Source organism: Gigantopelta aegis, chromosome 12 (genome assembly GCF_016097555.1).
Source record: "Gigantopelta aegis isolate Gae_Host chromosome 12, Gae_host_genome, whole genome shotgun sequence".
Classification (NCBI taxonomy): domain Eukaryota; kingdom Metazoa; phylum Mollusca; class Gastropoda; order Neomphalida; family Peltospiridae; genus Gigantopelta; species Gigantopelta aegis.
This window is the reverse complement of record NC_054710.1, coordinates 20,197,326-20,218,398: the sequence shown is the minus strand read 5'-3', so window position 1 is coordinate 20,218,398 and position 21,073 is coordinate 20,197,326. Positions and strand designations below refer to the sequence as shown.

Genomic DNA, 21,073 nt, shown 5'->3' with positions numbered 1-21,073 from the left:
GATGTGGATCGTTGACCCTGCTATTTATAGACCGCCCATGACCTCACTTTTAGCCCCACTTTTAGCTACACTATTGTCCCAGAATTATTTTAGTACTTATTTGTTTTGTCTTATTATTGTTTGCATTTGCCTGTGTTTTCCTTTTCACTTTAAATAAAAATAACCGAACGAAAATAATGACATTTATACCGTTTACTATAATAAAAAAAATGCGGAAAAGGTGTTTTTAGACTGGTTTTAACATTCTTAATATCAATAAGGCCTACTTCGCGTTTATATACAGAAAAATAAGTGAATGATTTATTTTGAAGTTATGATATAATTATTAATAATTCTAATACATTTTTTTATTGCACCCGTAACAATAAATATTTTGATACTTGATTAAACATTGAAAAAGGAATTTTAATTCGTTAAAAACACCGACAACATGACAACTTCCTAAGCATACTTAAGCAAAATACCAAGTGTGTCGAATCACCGGACGCGCCGATACACCGGACACGGTTGCATCATTGTCTGTATAGTCGATGCGTTTCTGGTCGTCTTAATATTTGTAGGAAGCCCAGACTGGATTTTGTCTTAGTACGAATTTTTTTTTTTTAGAAAATAAAAGAAAATTAACCTGGTACAAATATTAGAACGATCAGAAACACGTTTAATATACAGCCACTTACATTCTAAACAAGATAACATATTTAATATGTAAGTTTAATCGTAGAAACATTTTATTAGTTGATAACATCTTAAAAATTGCAGAAAACTCAGGAATGTCCCTTTAACTGCAAAGCCAAAATCAAAACTAGAATGTTATTGATTTTGTTGAATAATAATCATGTGCTAACCGTATGTAGCCCGTTTATTTCAAAAGGAAAGCGATGAATTGGCATGTGACTTCTTACATTTATATAAAATCTTCAGTAAAGGATTTTCCCGGGAGTGGTTATCCTCCTCAAGACGAAGCACTCACGCGTGTGCATTTAATTTGGATGTTGTAAATGCTACAGTAGCAGGCTAGGCTACTAATAAAATAAATATCGTTTAATTTGGATGTTGTAAATGCTACAGTAGTAGGCTAGGCTACTAATAAAATAAATATCGTTTAATTTGGATGTTGTAAATGCTACAGTAGCAGGCTAGGCTACTAATAAAATAAATATCGTTTAATCTGGATGTTGTAAATGCTACAGTAGTAGGCTAGGCTACTAATAAAATAAATATCGTTTAATTTGGATGTTGTAAATGCTACAGTAGTAGGCTAGGCTACTAATAAAATAAATATCGTTTAATTTGGATGTTGTAAATGCTACAGTAGCAGGCTAGGCTACTAATAAAATAAATATCGTTTAATCTGGATGTTGTAAATGCTACAGTAGTAGGCTAGGCTACTAATAAAATAAATATCGTTTAATTTGGATGTTGTAAATGCTACAGTAGCAGGCTAGGCTACTAATAAAATAAATATCGTTTAATTTGGATGTTGTAAATGCTACAGTAGTAGGCTAGGCTACTAATAAAATAAATATCGTTTAATTTGGATGTTGTAAATGCTACAGTAACAGGCTAGGCTACTAATAAAATAAATATCGTTTAATTTGGATGTTGTAAATGCTACAGTAGCAGGCTAGGCTACTAATAAAATAAATATCGTTTAATTTGGATGTTGTAAATGCTACAGTAGCAGGCTAGGCTACTAATAAAATAAATATCGTTTAATTTGGATGTTGTAAATGCTACAGTAGCAGGCTAGGCTACTAATAAAATAAATATCGTTTAATCTGGATGTTGTAAATGCTACAGTAGTAGGCTAGGCTACTAATAAAATAAATATCGTTTAATCTGGATGTTGTAAATGCTACAGTAGCAGGCTAGGCTACTAATAAAATAAATATCGTTTAATCTGGATGTTGTAAATGCTACAGTAGCAGGCTAGGCTACTAATAAAATAAATATTGTTTAATTTGGATGTTGTAAATGCTACAGTAGCAGGCTAGGCTACTAATAAAATAAATATCGTTTAATTTGGATGTTGTAAATGCTACAGTAGTAGGCTAGGCTACTAATAAAATAAATATCGTTTAATTTGGATGTTGTAAATGCTACAGTAGCAGGCTAGGCTACTAATAAAATAAATATCGTTTAATCTGGATGTTGTAAATGCTACAGTAGTAGGCTAGGCTACTAATAAAATAAATATCGTTTAATTTGGATGTTGTAAATGCTACAGTAGTAGGCTAGGCTACTAATAAAATAAATATCGTTTAATCTGGATGTTGTAAATGCTACAGTAGCAGGCTAGGCTACTAATAAAATAAATATCGTTTAATCTGGATGTTGTAAATGCTACAGTAGTAGGCTAGGCTACTAATAAAATAAATATCGTTTAATTTGGATGTTGTAAATGCTACAGTAGCAGGCTAGGCTACTAATAAAATAAATATCGTTTAATTTGGATGTTGTAAATGCTACAGTAGTAGGCTAGGCTACTAATAAAATAAATATCGTTTAATTTGGATGTTGTAAATGCTACAGTAGCAGGCTAGGCTACTAATAAAATAAATATCGTTTAATTTGGATGTTGTAAATGCTACAGTAGCAGGCTAGGCTACTAATAAAATAAATATCGTTTAATTTGGATGTTGTAAATGCTACAGTAGCAGGCTAGGCTACTAATAAAATAAATATCGTTTAATCTGGATGTTGTAAATGCTACAGTAGTAGGCTAGGCTACTAATAAAATAAATATCGTTTAATCTGGATGTTGTAAATGCTACAGTAGCAGGCTAGGCTACTAATAAAATAAATATCGTTTAATCTGGATGTTGTAAATGCTACAGTAGTAGGCTAGGCTACTAATAAAATAAATATCGTTTAATCTGGATGTTGTAAATGCTACAGTAGTAGGCTAGGCTACTAATAAAATAAATATCGAAAGAAAAATAAATCGTGAAAACCCCTACAACATTTTACCAAAATATTATGATGTACTTATATGTTATTACATGTATATTACAAAGCATAAAAAACGTACTTATTGCTCATTACAATAATATTTGGACGTTTATGTCATCACGTAAGTCTTGGTGTCACTTTATTTCATGGAAATCGCTTAAACGTAAAACAATACCAACAACGACTATCAATTAACTGACCTTTGGAATAAGCCCTGTAGTAACGGAAAATTTCATTATTATTTTTATATGCGCACATGCGCTCACGTTAGTGTGAGTTAAAACTACACGATTTTGTCCCAGAATAATGTAAGCTAATTAAATATGATTCCTTTTCATCCTAACATTGAATAACAATTGTTAAATAGTAGCCGGCGACTGCTAATTTTCAACCCTGCTTTGCATCACCTTACAATAACAAACCCCGAGGGCTTGACGTTTCCGTTTTAAGAACGCTGCAAAAAATCCAACTGATACAAAAATAAGTGGTTGTTATTTTGACCGACGAGGTTGCACAACTTTTTGCTAAATGAAAAATGGAAATTATTCAATGAATGTCATTCCCATGGGCGTCGATCGGTGGGGGACGGGGGGGGGGGGGGGGGAGGGGGAGACATAAATCCCCCCCCCACTTTTTCGTTTAGCAAAAGAAACGCCACCACCACCACCAAAAAGTTTAACCACTAATGTGTAGCTTTATGATTTTCATTGACACACACACACACACACACACACACACACACACACACACTGTACACAAACACACAATGTACACACACACGCGCGCGCGCACACACATGTACACAAACACAATGTACAAACACTAACCCGTACCCCCCCCCCCCCCCCCCCCCCCACCAACACACACACACTTTTAAAGCCGGATTGACGCCCATGGCCATTCCTGAGTTTGCTGCAATTTTAAAGATGTCAAATATCAAATATATTGTTCTGCATAAAATATTAGTGATTGTATATTAAGCGTGTTTCTGATTGTTCTAATATTTGTACTAGGTTAAATTTCATTTTATTTCCTAAAAAATGTTTTTTTTCGTACGTACGAAATTATTTGAAAACAAAATCCAGTTTGGGCTTCTTAGAAATATTAAGACGACCAGAAACACATTGAATATACAGACACTGATATTCTAAACAAGAAAATATATTTAACTTTTTGCTAAATGAAAAATGGAAATTATTCCATGAATGCCAATAAAGTGACATTCCTGGGTTTGCTTCAGTTTTTAAGATGTTATCGACTAACAGAGACTTTTTAACGATTATAATTACATATCAAATATATTTTTCTGCATAAAATATTAGTGGCTGTATATTAAACGTGTTTCTGATCGTTGTAATAGTTGTACTAGGTTAAATTTAATTTTATTTTCTAAAAAATATTTTTTTCGTACGTACGAAAATATTTCAAAACAAAATCCAGTTTAGGCTTCTTAGAAATATTAAGACGACCAGAAACACATTGAATATACAGACACTTCTATTCTAAACAAGAAAATATATGTAATATGTAAGTTTAATAGTAGAAATGTTTGATTAGTTGGGAACATCTTACAATGCAGCAAACTCGGGAATGTCTCTTTAAACTGTATAGGTCAATGTCTTTTTGGGGTTTTAAATTTGTCGTTTTTGGCAAGTGTGTGTGTGTTCTGTAAAAGGATTAGATTTATGACAAAATCATTCACACGAACATTGTGACAAAATGTCTTGGGGTGAATGCCTGAATTTTCCAAGGTGGGGGTGGCGGTGGGGTGGTGGTGCTATTTTAAAAAAGTACCTATGTACATCATAATTTTATTTCAATGCAATATATGTAGTTAATATTGTGCCTACATAAATAAAACATATTTAGATGTCATGTGACCCATACCATTTCCAAAGGTTGGTGGGGGGGGGGGGGGTAGGTTACTAGTTTGTTTTGTTTAACGACACCACTATAGCACATTGATTATTTATTAATCATCGGCTATTGGATGTCAAACTTTTGACATATAGTCTTAGAGACGAAACCCGCTACTTTTTTCCATTAGTATCGAGGGATATTTTATATGTACCATCCCACATACAGGATAACACATACCATGTCCTTTGATATACCAGTCGCGGTGCACTGGCTGGAACGAGAAAAAAGCCAAATGGGTCCACCGACGGGGATCGATTCTAGACCGACCGAGCATCAAGCGAGCGCTTTACCACTGGGCTACATTCCGCCCCACTGATGTATAATGCCTGTTAGTGTAAAACACAAGGAAATACGGCTCACGATCGTACCCCACTGATGCATAATGCCTGTTAGTGTAAAACACAAGGAAATACGGCTCACGATCGTACCCCACTGATGCATAATGCCTGTTAGTGTAAAACACAAGGAAATACGGCTCACGATCGTATCCCACTGATGTATAATGCCTGTTAGTGTAAAACACAAGGAAATACGGCTCACGATCGTACCCCACTGATGCATAATGCCTGTTAGTGTAAAACACAAGGAAATACGGCTCAAGATCGTATCCCACTGATGTATAATGCCTGTTAGTGTAAAACACAAGGAAATACGGCTCACGATCGTACCCCACTGATGCATAATGCCTGTTAGTGTAAAACACAAGGAAATACGGCTCACGATCGTACCCCACTGATGCATAATGCCTGTTAGTGTAAAACACAAGGAAATACGGCTCACGATCGTATCCCACTGATGTATAATGCCTGTTAGTGTAAAACACAAGGAAATACGGCTCACGATCGTACCCCACTGATGTATAATGCCTGTTAGTGTAAAACACAAGGAAATACGGCTCACGATCGTATCCCACTGATGTATAATGCCTGTTAGTGTAAAACACAAGGAAATACGGCTCACGATCGTACCCCACTGATGTATAATGCCTGTTAGTGTAAAACACAAGGAAATACGGCTCACGATCGTACCCCACTGATGTATAATGCCTGTTAGTGTAAAACACAAGGAAATACGGCTCACGATCGTATCCCACTGATGTATAATGCCTGTTAGTGTAAAACACAAGGAAATACGGCTCACGATCGTACCCCACTGATGTATAATGCCTGTTAGTGTAAAACACAAGGAAATACGGCTCACGATCGTATCCCACTGATGTATAATGCCTGTTAGTGTAAAACACAAGGAAATACGGCTCACGATCGTATCCCACTCAAGATCACCTAAGTCTACCCTTTCAACGTTGTTTCTTTTTTTATTATTCTATCATCATCACCACCACCACCATCATCATCATCACCACCATCATAATCATCATCACCATAACCGTCATCATCAGCACCACCATTGTTATCATTATCATCGTCATTATCATCATCATCATCATCATCATCATCACCTTTATCATCATAATCATCATCACCATAACCATCATCATCAGCAATACCGCCATTGTTATCATCATCATCATCATCATCATCATCATCACGATCATTATTATTGTCATTATTTTACTTTAATGATTTAATTTTTTATTATATCAGGTATGGCTTCCTCAAAGTTGTGTGTCATCTTTGCAGTTATTTTGATAGCATCTCACGCATTTGGAAGTATGTTGTTTTTTCTCCACTTTTTCTTTGTTTCTTTATCATTGTCTGTTTCTCTCTCTTTATCCTTTTTGTTTGATTGTTTGGTGCACCGGCCTCGGTGGCGTCGTGGCAGGCCATCGGTCTACAGGCTGGTAGGTACTGGGTTCGAATCCCAGTCGAGGCATGGGATTTTTAATCCAGATACCGACTCCAAACCCTGAGTGAGTGCTCCGCAAAGCTCAGTGGGTAGGTGTAAACCACTTGCACCGACCAGTGATCCATAACTGGTTCAACAAAGGCCATGGTTTGTGCTATCCTGCCTGTGGGAAGCGCAAATAAAAGATCCCTTGCTGCCTGTCGTAAAAAGAGTAGCCTATGTGGCGACAGCGGGTTTCCTCTAAAAACAGTGTCAGAATGAAAATATGTTTGACGTCCAATAGCCGATGATAAGATTAAAAATCAATGTGCTCTAGTGGCGTCGTTAAATAAAACAAACTTTTTTGTTTGGTTTGATTGTTTGACCACAAAAATGGAACTTTTAACCAAGATGCCCAGTTTTTGTCGATTGTTTGTATAACGGGCTGAGAAATAATTGATAAACTCATTTCAGGGCAAACAAATCAATGTATGACTTCATACGAAACTTGGAAACAACTTTCATTTTGATTGTCTTTCTGTTTCTCGTTGTCTCTCTTTCTGTCTGTCTGTCTGTCTCACTTTCTGTCTGTCTGTCTGTCTGTCTGACTGTGTCTTGTTTGTTTGCCCGTGTCTCTCTTTCTGTCTCTCCCTCTCTCGCTCTCCCTCCCTGCCTCGCTCCTCTCTCTCTCTCTCTCTCTCTCTCTCTCTCTCTCTCTCTCTCTCTCTCTCTCTCTCTCTCTCTCTCTCTCATTAGCGAGTCTTTAGTCACAAATACGACCATAAATTGCTTTTGATGATTTTCTATTATGTTTTAACTTGTAACAAGTAACACACGTACTTTACTTTACACATGGTCTTGATGTATCAATCAATTAATCAATTTATTTATTTATTTAGCAGGCCCAGCATTGTACATGCATGGCACACGGAGATTTTCAAAGGTGAACCAAGCGTACTTATTGAAGTGTGACATTTACAACTCTAAAACGGTTTATGGTGACGTCAGTTTCTTACGTCGCCACGGAAGAAATACTGAGACCATGGTCACTATAAGGCAGGGTCAATCGTTGTGTTCCATCTCGTATGAGAAAAAGCCCAATAAGTATATCCCACACTGTGGTCAAGGAACACTCGATATGTCGAGCGAAATCAAGTCCTATACCCTGGCTATCACTCGTCTTGGCCCTGATGATTTCACTTCCTGGTGGTGTTCGTTCTACCTCCGCCCCAGGGGAATTTACATAGACAGCGGCAAGTTTAATGTGAGAGAACACCGTAAGTTGCAGATTCTACATATTATTATTTTTAATACCATCTTAATGATAGGTTTAGCGCTGGAACATACACAGTGACGTAGCAAAAGAAGCGATATATCCTGGGGGAATATCGCAGGAGATATCACAAATTATAGTGCCAGCGATATCTCCTACACATCCGATAAATGATTTTTAATGTCACCTCTTTTTGAAATATATTTTTTTAATGCCACCTCTCTTCCATATGATATGTTTAATGCAATCTCTGCTTGATATGTGATTTTTAATATCACTTCTGGTTGAAATATTATTTTTAATGTAACCTCTGCTTGATATGTGATTTTTAATGTCACTCCTGGTTGAAATATTATTTTTAATGTCACCTCTGCTTGATATGTGATTTTTAATGTCACTTCTGGTTGAAATATTATTTTTAATGTCACCTCTGGTTGATATATGATTTTTAATGTCACCTCTGGTTGAACTATTATTTTTAATGCCCTTAATGCCACTTATTTTATTTTATTTTATATCCCACTGCCCCCTTTCATTTTACTCCTTTGAATTCCATCTCATTTCTTCCCGATCTGGCAACTCCTCCTATCTTTCAACTTCTTTCGCTGTCTACCTCCACACACCAGTCCTTGTCTTTCCAACCACGACAGGTGCTTGTCTCTTGTGGCTATCCCTGCCACACACCTGTCATTCCCCATCAGCTGTGGGCTTAGTCTGACCACTTCGGGGAGTGTTCAGTAGTTACTTATGGCATTGTTAAGAGGCACTTGTAACTACCTATTATGCTCCCCTACTACCGGCGGTCGTTAGTTAGTACCGTGGGTCAGACCAGCTGTATTAGCGGCAGAGAACGAGGATGCCAGGTGGGTGCAGGGAAATACACAGAGACTGCACCCGTGGAGGAAGTTGAGACAGGTAGGCGATGGTGTGGACAGCTCAGATCACAGAGTTGGAGGAAACTGACAGAAAGGGTTGAAACAGATTGAAATTGTAAGAGAAACTGGAATTTTTATTTATATATTAAGATAATGAGAATGGTAGGCAGAGGGTGATAGATGAGAAAGCTGAATGAATGTGTGAGCCAGCTTTGACAGGATTTGAAGCACTATCGTCAGCTTGATTGTCCAGCAGCTTATCCATTAGACCACTGAGCTAACTCATATGATATTTTTAATGCCATCTCTGGTTGATGTTATTTTTAATGCCACCTCTGGTTGATGTTATTTTTAATGTCATCTCTGTTTGATATGCTATTTTTAATGCCACCTCTGGTTGATATGTTATTTTTAATGCCATGTCTGATTGCTATGTTATTTTTAATGCCATCTCTGGCTAATAGTTATTTTTAATGCCACCTCTGGTTGATATATTATTTTTAATGCCACCTCTGGTTGATATGTTATTTTTAATGCCAGCTCTGTTTGATATAATACTGTTAATGCCACCTATGTTTGATATGCTAATTGTAATGCCATCTCTGGTTGATATGTTATATTTAATGCCACCTCTGGTTGATGTGTTATTTTTATTGCCATCTCTGTTTGATGTGTTATTTTTAATGCCATCTCCCGGTGGGCAACCACTGAAAAACGTCACGGTAAAGGCCTACCACCTCTGCTTGATATGCTATTTTTTTCATTTTAACAGGACTATTAATAGAAATATCTGCTGTTCCGTTCACGGCCCTACTAACACAAAAAGTGACGCTTAAGTGCATGGTACTTGTAGCGAACGACCTGACGGATGAGATCGTCTTCATGAAGGTCAGTGGTCAGACTGACGTCACCGTCGGCCAAGTAGCCCAATACTCCCAGCACTGCGGCAACGTGCGTGGTACACGTGGCTATCAGCCATCTTGTGGGCATGGCTCTAACAGGAAGACCTCGAAGGTGAAGGCCTACACACTGGAGATAGAGAGTGTGGGAGAAGACGATTTCACAGACTGGTGGTGTCAAACCAGAGTGGTTAGAGCAGATCACGACATTTTCACTCTGAGACGAACCAGTAGGTAACATTGGAGGTTGGAAGGGGGGGGGGGGGGGGGGGAGCACAGAGGTCCCAACAAGTAGTGGAACATCTCGGACAACATCCGGTTTACCGCATATGTATACATGTATGTATGTATGTATGTATGTACGTATGGTCGTATGGTTGTATGTATGGTTGTATGTATGGTTGTGTTTATAGATGTATTTATAGTGGCAGATCAGTTATATATATATTTTTTTTGATTTGTTACATTGGAGAATCACAGGAATCCCTTCGAGAACGTTTATAGATTTATAGATGTATTTATGAATGTAATAATAACAGTATGTACAGTGTTCTGCCAGAAAGACATTTTTGGGTATGGCATGCAGTATGAAAGAAAATGGGTTAAACTTAGGGTTAGGGTTAAGAAAATCATACAGTAATGATAAGAGTAATTAATTTGGTCAAAAGGTTAACTTTTTTTTTTAAATCAGCACAAATGTGGGTATGGCACCATACCTGTTTTACCCTCTGGTAAAAACCCTAATTTATATATATATCTATGTATCTATGTATCTGTCTGTGTGTCTCTGTGTGTCTCTCATTTGTCTATCATTTGGTAATTCTGATACCAGTTACTAGAGAAAACCCGCTACATTTGTTCCATTAGTAGCAAGGGATCTTTTATATGTACTATTCCTCAGACAGGATAGCACATACCACAGCCTTTGATATACCAGTCGCGGTTCACTGGCTGGAACTAGAAATAGCCCAATGAGCCCACCGCCAGGGATCGATCCTGGACTGACCGCGCATCAGGGTGCGCTTTACCACTGGGCTACATCCCGCCTCCGTCCCCCCCCCCCCCCGTTTGTATGAAGGAAGGAAGGAAATGTGTTATTTAACGACACACTCAACACATTTTATTGATGATTATATGGCGTCAGACATATGGTTAAGGATCACACAGATATTGAGGGAGGAAACCCGCTGTCGCCACTTCATGGGCTACTCTTTTCGATTAGCAGCAAGGGATCTTTTATATGCACCATCCCACAGACAGGGTAGTACATACCACGGCCTTTGATATACCAGTCGTGGTGCTCTGGCTGTTTGTATGAATGCATGCATATATATATATATATATATATATATATATATATATATATATATATATATAAATATATACACACACACACACACACACACACATTGATTTTATATATATATATATTTTATATTAGCAACAGGCCCAAGAATGCTCATGTATGCCAGGCCTATGCGGAAATACTCAAAAGTGTACCAAGAGTACTGGCTGAAATGTGACTTACACAAGGCGAAGATGGTTTACGGTGAAGTCAGTTTCTTACGTCGCACTGGAAGAAATGTGTCCACCATGGGCACTATAGAGCAGGGTCGGTCGGGCTGTTCCGTCTCGTATCAGAAAGAGGGCTACCGGTATTTCCCGCAATGCGGCAGTGGCACATTCCTTTCATCGATAGACCTGAAGCAGTACACCCTGTGTATCAGGAGCCTCTCGTCTGAAGATTTCACAAACTGGTGGTGCACATTCTATCACCGCCCCAAAGGAATGTATATACACAGCAACAACGTGAATGTGATAGAACAAGGTGAATTGATAGAACAACGTGAATGTGATAGAACAAGGTGAATTGATAGAACAACGTGAATGTGATAGAACAAGGTGAATGTGATAGAACAAGGTGAATGTGATAGAACAAGGTGAATTGATAGAACAAGGTGAATGTGATAGAACAAGGTGAATGTGATAGAACAAGGTGAATTGATAGAACAAGGTGAATGTGATAGAACAACGTGAATGTGATAGAACAACGTGAATTGATAGAACAACGTGAATTGATAGAACAAGGTGAATTGATAGAACAAGGTGAATTGATAGAACAAGGTGAATGTGATAGAACAAGGTGAATGTGATAGAACAAGGTGAATTGATAGAACAAGGTGAATTGATAGAACAAGGTGAATGTGATAGAACAAGGTGAATTGATAGAACAAGGTGAATGTGATAGAACAAGGTGAATTGATAGAACAAGGTGAATGTGATAGAACAAGGTGAATGTGATAGAACAAGGTGAATGTGATAGAACAAGGTGAATGTGATAGAACAAGGTGAATGTGATAGAACAAGGTGAATGTGATAGAACAAGGTGAATGTGATAGAACAAGGTGAATGTGATAGAACAAGGTGAATGTGATAGAACAAGGTGAATGTGATAGAACAAGGTGAATTGATAGAACAACGTGAATGTGATAGAACAACGTGAATGTGATAGAACAAGGTGAATGTGATAGAACAAGGTGAATGTGATAGAACAAGGTGAATGTGATAGAACAAGGTGAATGTGATAGAACAAGGTGAATTGTAGCCCGATTACTCTACCCGTAAAGCTATAATCTGTCCCATCATTCTATAAACTTGGTTTTTTGTCAATAATTTCACTTTGGTTTAACGTAAGAAGAAAAACAAAAGTATTTTGGAAATGACAAAAATATACTATATGTGTGTGCAATTTGAGACATGTGTGAGACGGACTTTAGATTTACACTTCGCCGCCGACTCTTGTTGGCGTGTAGTTGACTAGCCCAGTTTTGCTTCTGTTCAAACCTAATGCCCCCCCCCCCCCCCCCCCCCCCCCAAGTGAATTCAGTGTATTTTTTTTTTTTTTTTAACACAGTTCATATTAAATTATGAGTAGAGAGAAAGTAGGATGTATCCGCACCTCCGGACGGAGGTGCTGTGGGCGTGGCCTGGTGATTGACAGGGGGCGTGGTCTAATGTATCACGTGGTCATATGATTGACAGATGTAGGTTAATTATGCATGGCGTCGTTTGATTGACAGGTGGCCTTTAGCGAATAATGATTGGATGACCTAGTTTTTTTTTCAATAGGAACAAGTGGATGTGTACAAAAGATATTTAATGAAAGTATGTTTTTTCTTTTTTTTAATAGTTATATGTACAGCGACGATGAAATACTTTATTAAATACATAAGTGTGTCATTGTTGAAAGCCGGTTTAAAGATATTTAAAACCAGTTGTACGTAGTGACATCTCCTTTAGTCCTGCCATAATAGATGTCTTTTCTACTGAATTCAAATTTTAGATCTTATAAAAGTATCGTACAATTTACAAGCTAATCTATATATTTTACGTTTAAAGTTAGCCCTTCCATTTAAGGTTTTTTGTTGTTGTTGTTTTTGTTGTTGTTGTTTATTAAATGTTGTTTAAGAAATGAACAGTCGTGATGGACTACGAACATGTGATAGTTATGAAAGCAATTTATTTTCAACAAAACTGTCGTATGTCGAAAAGTCGGTGAGCATTTCTGGCCACGAACCTCAATGAACGGGTTACTATTATACGTTAAAATTTACATTGGCTATAAGTAAACATTTTAGTTTTGTTTGAATTTCTAAGCTATAACAAACATAAAGCGTACTCTGTCCCTAACAATAGAAGCGGGGTGTGTGTGTTTGTGTGTGTGTGTGGGAGGGGAGGGGGGGGGGGGGGTCAAACGTAGCCAGGCAAATATTAAGAATACAATACGATAGCTCTGTCGCTGATAATATGTGGGTCTAGTTTAAATTAGACATTTTCGTCATCCGTTTACGCCGTCATTTTGACATACCATACACTCATCTGGTTACAACGAATTTTAATTTAGCTAATCGGAATTATTATTTTTTTCGACGAAATAAATATGTCCCACCATTATTTGATACGAAAAATTACGTTTTGGTTAATAATAATAAAAAAAATTCGCATCGTTTTTAATATTGCAATAACACTGTTTCAGATTTTTTGTTTGTTTAAATTTCGTCTAGTCAAAGTAAATTTCAATTGAAAATTTTACAGCGATGTAGAGTTTCGCGTGAAATTTTATACGCTCATGTGATAAAGTTATGAATATGACAAAGTACCGTTTGTTAGAAAAAGTCGGTGAGCGACTGGATGAACGGGTTAGTATTATACGTTGAAAATTTGCTTTAGCTTTAAAGTAAACATTTGACGTGAACACAGTGTGGGTACTTTTTACGTTAGAAATTAATAAATTGGTTTTAGTTTTGATAGAATTTCTAAGGTATGACACACGTCAAGCGTACTCTGTCGCTAACAATAGATATGCGAGGTCAAATCTAGCCAGGCAAATAATGAGAATACAATACGATAGCTCTGTCGCTGACAAAAAAGCAGGTCTTGTTTGCTGTGGGTCGGGTTTAAATTAGAAATGGGCAGACACATGCGCGTGTACCTCATCCACTTACGCCGTCATTTCGACATACCATGCACTCATCTGGTTACAACGAATTTTAACTTAGCTAATCGGAATTATTATTTTTTTCGACGAAATAAATATGTCCCACCATTATTTGATACGAAAAATTACGTTTTGGTTAATAATAATAAAAAAATTGCGCCTTGTTTTTAATATGGCAATAACACTGTTTCAGATTTTTTTTGTTTTTTGATTTTCTAGTCAAAGTAAATTTCAATTGAAAATTTTACAGCGATGTAAAGTTCCTATCAAATTTGTACGTGAGTGACATTAAAAAAAAAAAATATATATATATATACATTCAACAATTTAAATTCATCCAATCAGTATCGTTATAATTATAAGTATGATGTCATCTTATACTGTCGACTTGGCATTGTCATTAATCGTGGCTATCATTATGGAGAAGCAGTGTTTTTATGCTTGGAAATACGTTCAAAAATCCTCCGATCATCTATCGGAGAATACTGTGAGGGAATCGCGAATGTGGTTTCAATGTGTTCAGAATGCTAAGAGTAGTTATCAAGACGATTCGGAACAGACCAAGCGAGTGATCGTGAAGAAAATGTTGCCAATGTGTCACGTAGACGAGGTGGACTCTGTCGACATGAAACATTACATCGAATCTCTGCTGACACTGTGCTATAGCATGAATCTGGCCAAAATTATCAAGATATTGTCTACAGAGCTCTGTTTCGGGTGTATGTTTGAGAAGGAAGTCATTCACGTCTGTTGTGATAAAACTGCCACTGAAAAAATTGAGCAGTACTATAACATGGCTTGGACCGAATTGGACGAACTGGGCGTCATTCACAAATGGATCAAACTGGTATGTGATGATCCCTACACAAAAGACCGTGTATCTAGCAGTGTATTGTCATATCAATGCCGAGACTATTTAAATACACATTTTAAGACAGATAAATGGTTGAACGCTTTGAAATCTCAAGTTTTGAAATGCATACAAATGGAGCGTCTTTTTTTCTCTTTGAAAAAATAACACTTTTACTATGCATAATTATGTCCTGGCAGACTGGTTATAAAATAATTTTAATAGATGGTTTAATGAGAAAGTCGAAGGTGATTGGCTAGTATTATGGTCTTGACCCTTTAAATAGCCAGAATTTCATTCCACACACCATTTGTCTATCAACCTAAGCTCGACGTCTGACGCGAACACACACAAAAAAAGAACAGTGACAGAAGATACCATGGTTGATATTTGCACCGATTCTGTGGGTTACAGGACTAGCAGTTGTTCAGATTGGACTTTATTTGAACAACGTTTGTCATCATTTACAGATTGGCCACCACAAATGAAACAATCTCCCAGAGACATGGCTCATGTTTGTTCTTTGTGTATTTATTGGGAAACATTTTTTATTTGGCACCATTTGTGTTATGGCTACTGACGAGAAACAGTCAGTGAAGGGAGATGATAGGAACACTTTAGAACAGTATTATTTTAACCCTCGTATGCCTGGATCATTTTATGGTCCTTCTAAATTTCAAAAGTCGTTGAAGAGGCGAAGCTTATCCAACTTTAAACTCGACAAAGTGAAAAACTTTCTAAATGATCACGAGGCCTATAGTCTTCATAAACCAGTAAGACAACGATTTCGTCGTCTTAAAGTGAGAGTGAACACTGTAGATGAACAATTTGATTTAGATTTAGCCGACCTGTCTGGTTACAGCAAATGGAACGGTGGTATGCGTTATCTGCTCGTCGCTATTGATATTTTGTCTAGATATGCATGGGTTGTTCCTTTAAGAAATAAAAAACCAGAGACGGTCTTAGAAGGTTTTAAATCCATGTTAAAAGATGGACGTGTTCCCAAAAAGGTACGAGTATATAAAGGTGGTGAATTTAGAGGTGTTTTTAGAAACTTATGCCGAAAAGATGAAGATTAAATTAATTGTAACACAAAACGAGAACATTAAAGCGAATTACGTTGAAAGACTCAATAGAACTCTCAAATCACTTTTGACGAGGTTCATGACACACAATAACACCAAGCGGTATCTCGAGGTGTTGCAAGACTTAATCTATAATTACAACCATACCATTCATGCGAGTTTAGGTAAATGGGCTCCAGCGGAGGTGAATCATGACAACCAGATCAAAGTTTGGCGCCATCTGTACTTAGAACCTATGATAGCACGAGTGAAGGCAAACACACCATTACAAAAGTTTGTCATATCTCAGGAAACCGTTCACTAAAGAACTAGATCTTCGATGGACTGAGGAATTGTTTAAAATAGTCTCGCGCATACGTCGACAGGGCATACCTATTTATCGAGTGAAAGACTTTCACGACGAATTGATTGAAGGTAGTTTCTATACAAGTGAACTGCAGAGAGTCAAGAAAGATCAAGATGTGTTGTGGAAGGTCGAAAAAAAAATACTGAAGAAGAAACGAGAAGGTGGGAAACTGTATTATCTCGTGCGCTGGCTTGGTTGGCCATCTTCTTTTGATTCTTTTGTCGAGGAAAGTGAATTGAAAGACGTGTAACAATGGAAAGATATCTTATTCTCAAAAGTACAGATTCTAAAAAAGACTATTTTCCAGACAATACTTCCCATCACTTTCAAGTGAAATTGAACCAGAGATTAACCTTCGATGGTCGTTGGGTGGTTGCACTAGCTGAACTAAATTTAGGAAAAGTTGATTTACAACACATGACTGACTTCCACGTAGATGTGACCTGTAACATATGCGATAGCACACTTGTGAGATGTGTTGATCTACGTGATGGACCGAGGTATGCATTACACAGGCTATGGAATATTCCTATTATCGTGAAAGAGACACCCACCGTGGAAATCTATATCAGAGCAGGAGTGGGCACACCCGCGCCATTTCTGAAAGAGGAGACTCAGGTGTCACTACTCTTGCGTCGGTACCCCTTTTTGGATTAATACCATCATGGACTCTTCACCCATCTACATCCCCGATTATACCAAATGGAAGCAATATTTTGAAAAAAATATGGTTGGTTCAAAACACATTTCTAACACGAGAAACAGCAGAATGAACTACATCATTCCTCTGAATCACGTGATCACTTCTAACAAGAGCAAGGGAGAAAACATTAAAGTGGAGGTGACGTCACAAACTCAAAATGTAGTGGAGAGAGCCGATGCTAAAGTGAAACGAATGAATGCTATAAAACGCAAGTCAGGTGAAAAAATCATCACAACCAAGAAAATACGCCGTGCTGTCAAGACCTCCACACCTACTGCTAAAGTTTTAAAATCTACGGCTGTTGAAGGCGACGACATCTTCGAATAAACAAACCACTATGGCACTGCTGAATGACAAAGATTTTGAAGAAGGACTACCATCTTCGTTAAACATTTTTACTTTACCTCCCTATCAGACCAGTGTATTTCAACACTATTATGTCAACGTGCGTCCTCTGAGTCAAATCAGCGATTCATCACCAGTGGAATTTCAAGTGTCTAATAGTGGAAGTGATTATATCGACCTGAAACGAACACGCTTGCATCTCAAAGTGAAAGTCACGCATTCACATGGAACAGCTCTGGCTACAGATGAACACGTGGCACCAGTAAATTTATTCATGCAGGCTCTGTGGGCACAATTTGCCGTGTATCTACAGGGACAACTCGTGTCGTCCACCAACAATCACTATCCATACAAAGCATTTATTCAAACCTTACTTAATTATGGGGCAGAGATTAAACAATCTCAACTTCAGTCACAACTGTTTTACAAGGATGATGGGGAGGTTGAGGCAGATATCAAATCTACAGATCCCATTAGTGGAACGAATTCTGGAGTATCTGATCGAGGTGCCCTCATCGCAAAAAGTAAAATAATTACCATGGAAGGAGCCCTGTGCGAAGATATTTTTAACATTTCTAGATATTTGGTTAATGGTGTTGATATGCTTTTGAAATTATATAGAACCTCTCCATCCTTCAGTCTGATGAGTGGGAAGAGTGGACAAGAATACAAAATTTAACATTTGGATGTCTACCTAAAAGTGTGTAAACTGAAAATCAACAGTGTATTGATTCTAGCACATAACTCATTGTTTTAAAAGAATAATGCCCTCTATCCCAACATCAGAAGCGAGGTGAAGATGATCAGCATACCTTCCACACAGCTGAGTCACACGTGGGACAACGTGTCCAATCACGTGGCCAATCGCTATGTAGTGGGCTTCGTAGATAGTGCGTCAGTCAATGGCTCTTACACTGGTAATCCATTCAACTTTACAGCTTCCAATATCAAAACGGTGGCGATGTACGTGGATGGAATCAGTGTGCCAGGACGTCCCGTGGAAGCAGATGACGTTGGAGCTTACGTTAGTATGTTTGATGGAACTGATATGTGGATGAACAATACAGGGAATGGTATATCTAGAAATTATTTTTTGCTGGGGTCTGCACTTTTCGTATTTTCACTCGAGCCGACTTTTATGGAGGGAGAGTATTTGAACCTCGTTAAAAGTGGAAACGTGCGAGTGGAGATTGAATTCAAAAAAGCTCTCACCAAGACAATCAACTGTATAGTTCTTATGCCGAGGAATTCTATCATTGAAATCGATCAAACGCGTAACGTCTTTCTCAAATGAATACCTCACAGTTAGAGTGTGCCATTGACAGTGACCAGCACTTGCGGACACATGTCTTAGGTGTTTACTCTATCGATACACTGCCTCGCATTGTTAAACCACCGTCTGAATGGGGTCTTATTGTAAACACTGACAGAAGCACACAGAAGGGAAAACACTGGTTGGCCATCTATGTGAACAAAAACAGAGCTGAACTATTTGACAGTCTAGGATATAAACCAGATGCTGGTATCGTTAAATACCTAAAACCCTACGAGTATTCCTACAATACTTTACAGCTGCAATCTGCACACTCTGCGGAGTGTGGTTGTTATTGTTTATATTTCCTACTGTGTAAAACAAAGACAAAGATGAGCATGACAGATATTGTCGAACAATTTGATTCAACTGATAGAGAAAGAAAGAAATGTTTTATTTCACGACGCTCTCAACACATTTTATTTACGGTTATATGGCGTCAGACATATGGTTAAGGACCACACAGATTTTGAGAGGAAACCCGCTGTCGCCACTACATGGGCTACTCTTCCGATTAGCAGCAAGGGATCTTTTATTTGCACTTCCCACAGGCAGGATAGCACAAACCATGGCCTTTGTTGAACCAGTTATGGATCACTGGTCGGTGTAAGTGGTTTACACCTACCCATTGAGCCTTGCGGAGCACTCACTCAGGGTTTGGAGTCGGTATCTGGATTAAAAATCCCATGCTTCGACTACTATCCGAACCCAGTACCTACCAGCCTGTAGACCGATGGCCTGCCACAACGCCACCGAGGCCGGTCAACTGACAGAGAGTACAATGACTCATTTGTAACCAATTTCATTTGTCGTTATTTTAAATATTGTACACCACATACTTGTATATAATGTAATAAATACATATATTGAATGCACGTGTTTGTCTTTATTTAAATTAAAATATAATGTTAGTGGTTTATTTGTTGTCGGTTGAGCAGAGAAGACGGTCATGGCCCGATATGTAGTAAAACACTATGACTTTTTAAGGCATATTCTTGCATTTAACCATTATGATGAAATTATACAAGATGTCATTGGCATGAATCGTGAACAGATGTTGGCGCTTGTGGCCATTGTGAAACGATTGCTTGATGACCGTTTAGAAGTGACAAGGAATGAACAACGGAGGTTTCTGCAAAGGAATCCTAATAACCCATATCTGTCTATACTTAAACAATTTGTGAGACCTAACACAACAGAACCCAGTAGGAAGCGTCTACTAATTCGTTACACACCACTGATTGCATTTATATTAAAACCAGACCACGTCGCTACAGTCAAACAAGAAGGAATCAGTCGTGCCAGACTGTTGGCTCGTGCCAGTGCTTAAATATTAAAGTAAATATCTCTCGATCTCAGTTACCCACGTGCCATTGTTACAGCATGTCGACTTCATCCAGTGATACTACAAATCAAGAACAGGATGAATGTTTGCTTCCTATACAGACACCGACGACTATTTCGGTGATTGGTGGGTCATCGAGTGGGAAGACCTATCTAACTAAGCGTTTGTTGGAACGAGGTGATGTCATGTTTGACAAGCCACCTAATCTGATTGTGTATTGTTATGCAGTGTGGCAGGACATGTACACCGAAATGCAACACACTATACCTAACATTCAGTTTCACGATGCATTACCAAACTTGGATGAATTACACGAATGGTCTTCTCAAGCCAACAAACGGATGGTGTTGGTTTTAGATGATCTTATGATGGAAGTGTGTAAAAGCCACCTCATGTTAAACCTCTATACCACACTGTCCCACCATTTGGGTATAACTGTAGTCAACATACAACAGTCGGCCTATCCTAAAGGCGAATGTAACAGAAGTATATCGTTAAACACCCATCTTTTTATTTTAATGTCAAACCCACGCTCGGCTCACGAATACAAAATACTAGCTTCTCAGATGTTTCCTGGTCAATCTAAATACTTTTGGGAAGCCTATCGCGATGCTGTGGATGGAAAAAAATATGGCTATCTCATGGTGGATGCCTCCCCTTACAGCGACCCTCAATACGGACGACTGCATACTGGTATATTTCCCTACGAAATTTGCACAGTATATTTACCCAAGGACTAAAAACTATATAAAACGTTTGAACACAAACTACAATTCCTCATTTGCATCTCGGACTAACATGAGTAAAGAGTATTCCTGGATCATTGTTGCCTACCCACCAGGTGAATCGGAGAGAGTGTTGTCAGAGAGTCCGCAGTGGTATAAA

General features: G+C 38.0%; 1 protein-coding gene across 1 annotated transcript in view; it reads left to right on the top strand.

Annotated features, from left to right (window-relative positions):
• The window catches only part of LOC121386430, a 165,116-nt gene that overhangs the window by 936 nt on the left and 143,107 nt on the right, over positions 1 to 21,073 (top strand). Inside the window, exons 2-5 of the mRNA XM_041517322.1 lie at positions 6,477 to 6,542; positions 7,560 to 7,934; positions 9,578 to 9,934; positions 11,146 to 11,532. Of these exons, the coding sequence (XP_041373256.1) occupies positions 6,479 to 6,542; positions 7,560 to 7,934; positions 9,578 to 9,934; positions 11,146 to 11,532 (1,183 nt within the window). The 5' untranslated portion in view covers positions 6,477 to 6,478. The remainder of the gene's footprint in view (positions 1 to 6,476; positions 6,543 to 7,559; positions 7,935 to 9,577; positions 9,935 to 11,145; positions 11,533 to 21,073) is intronic.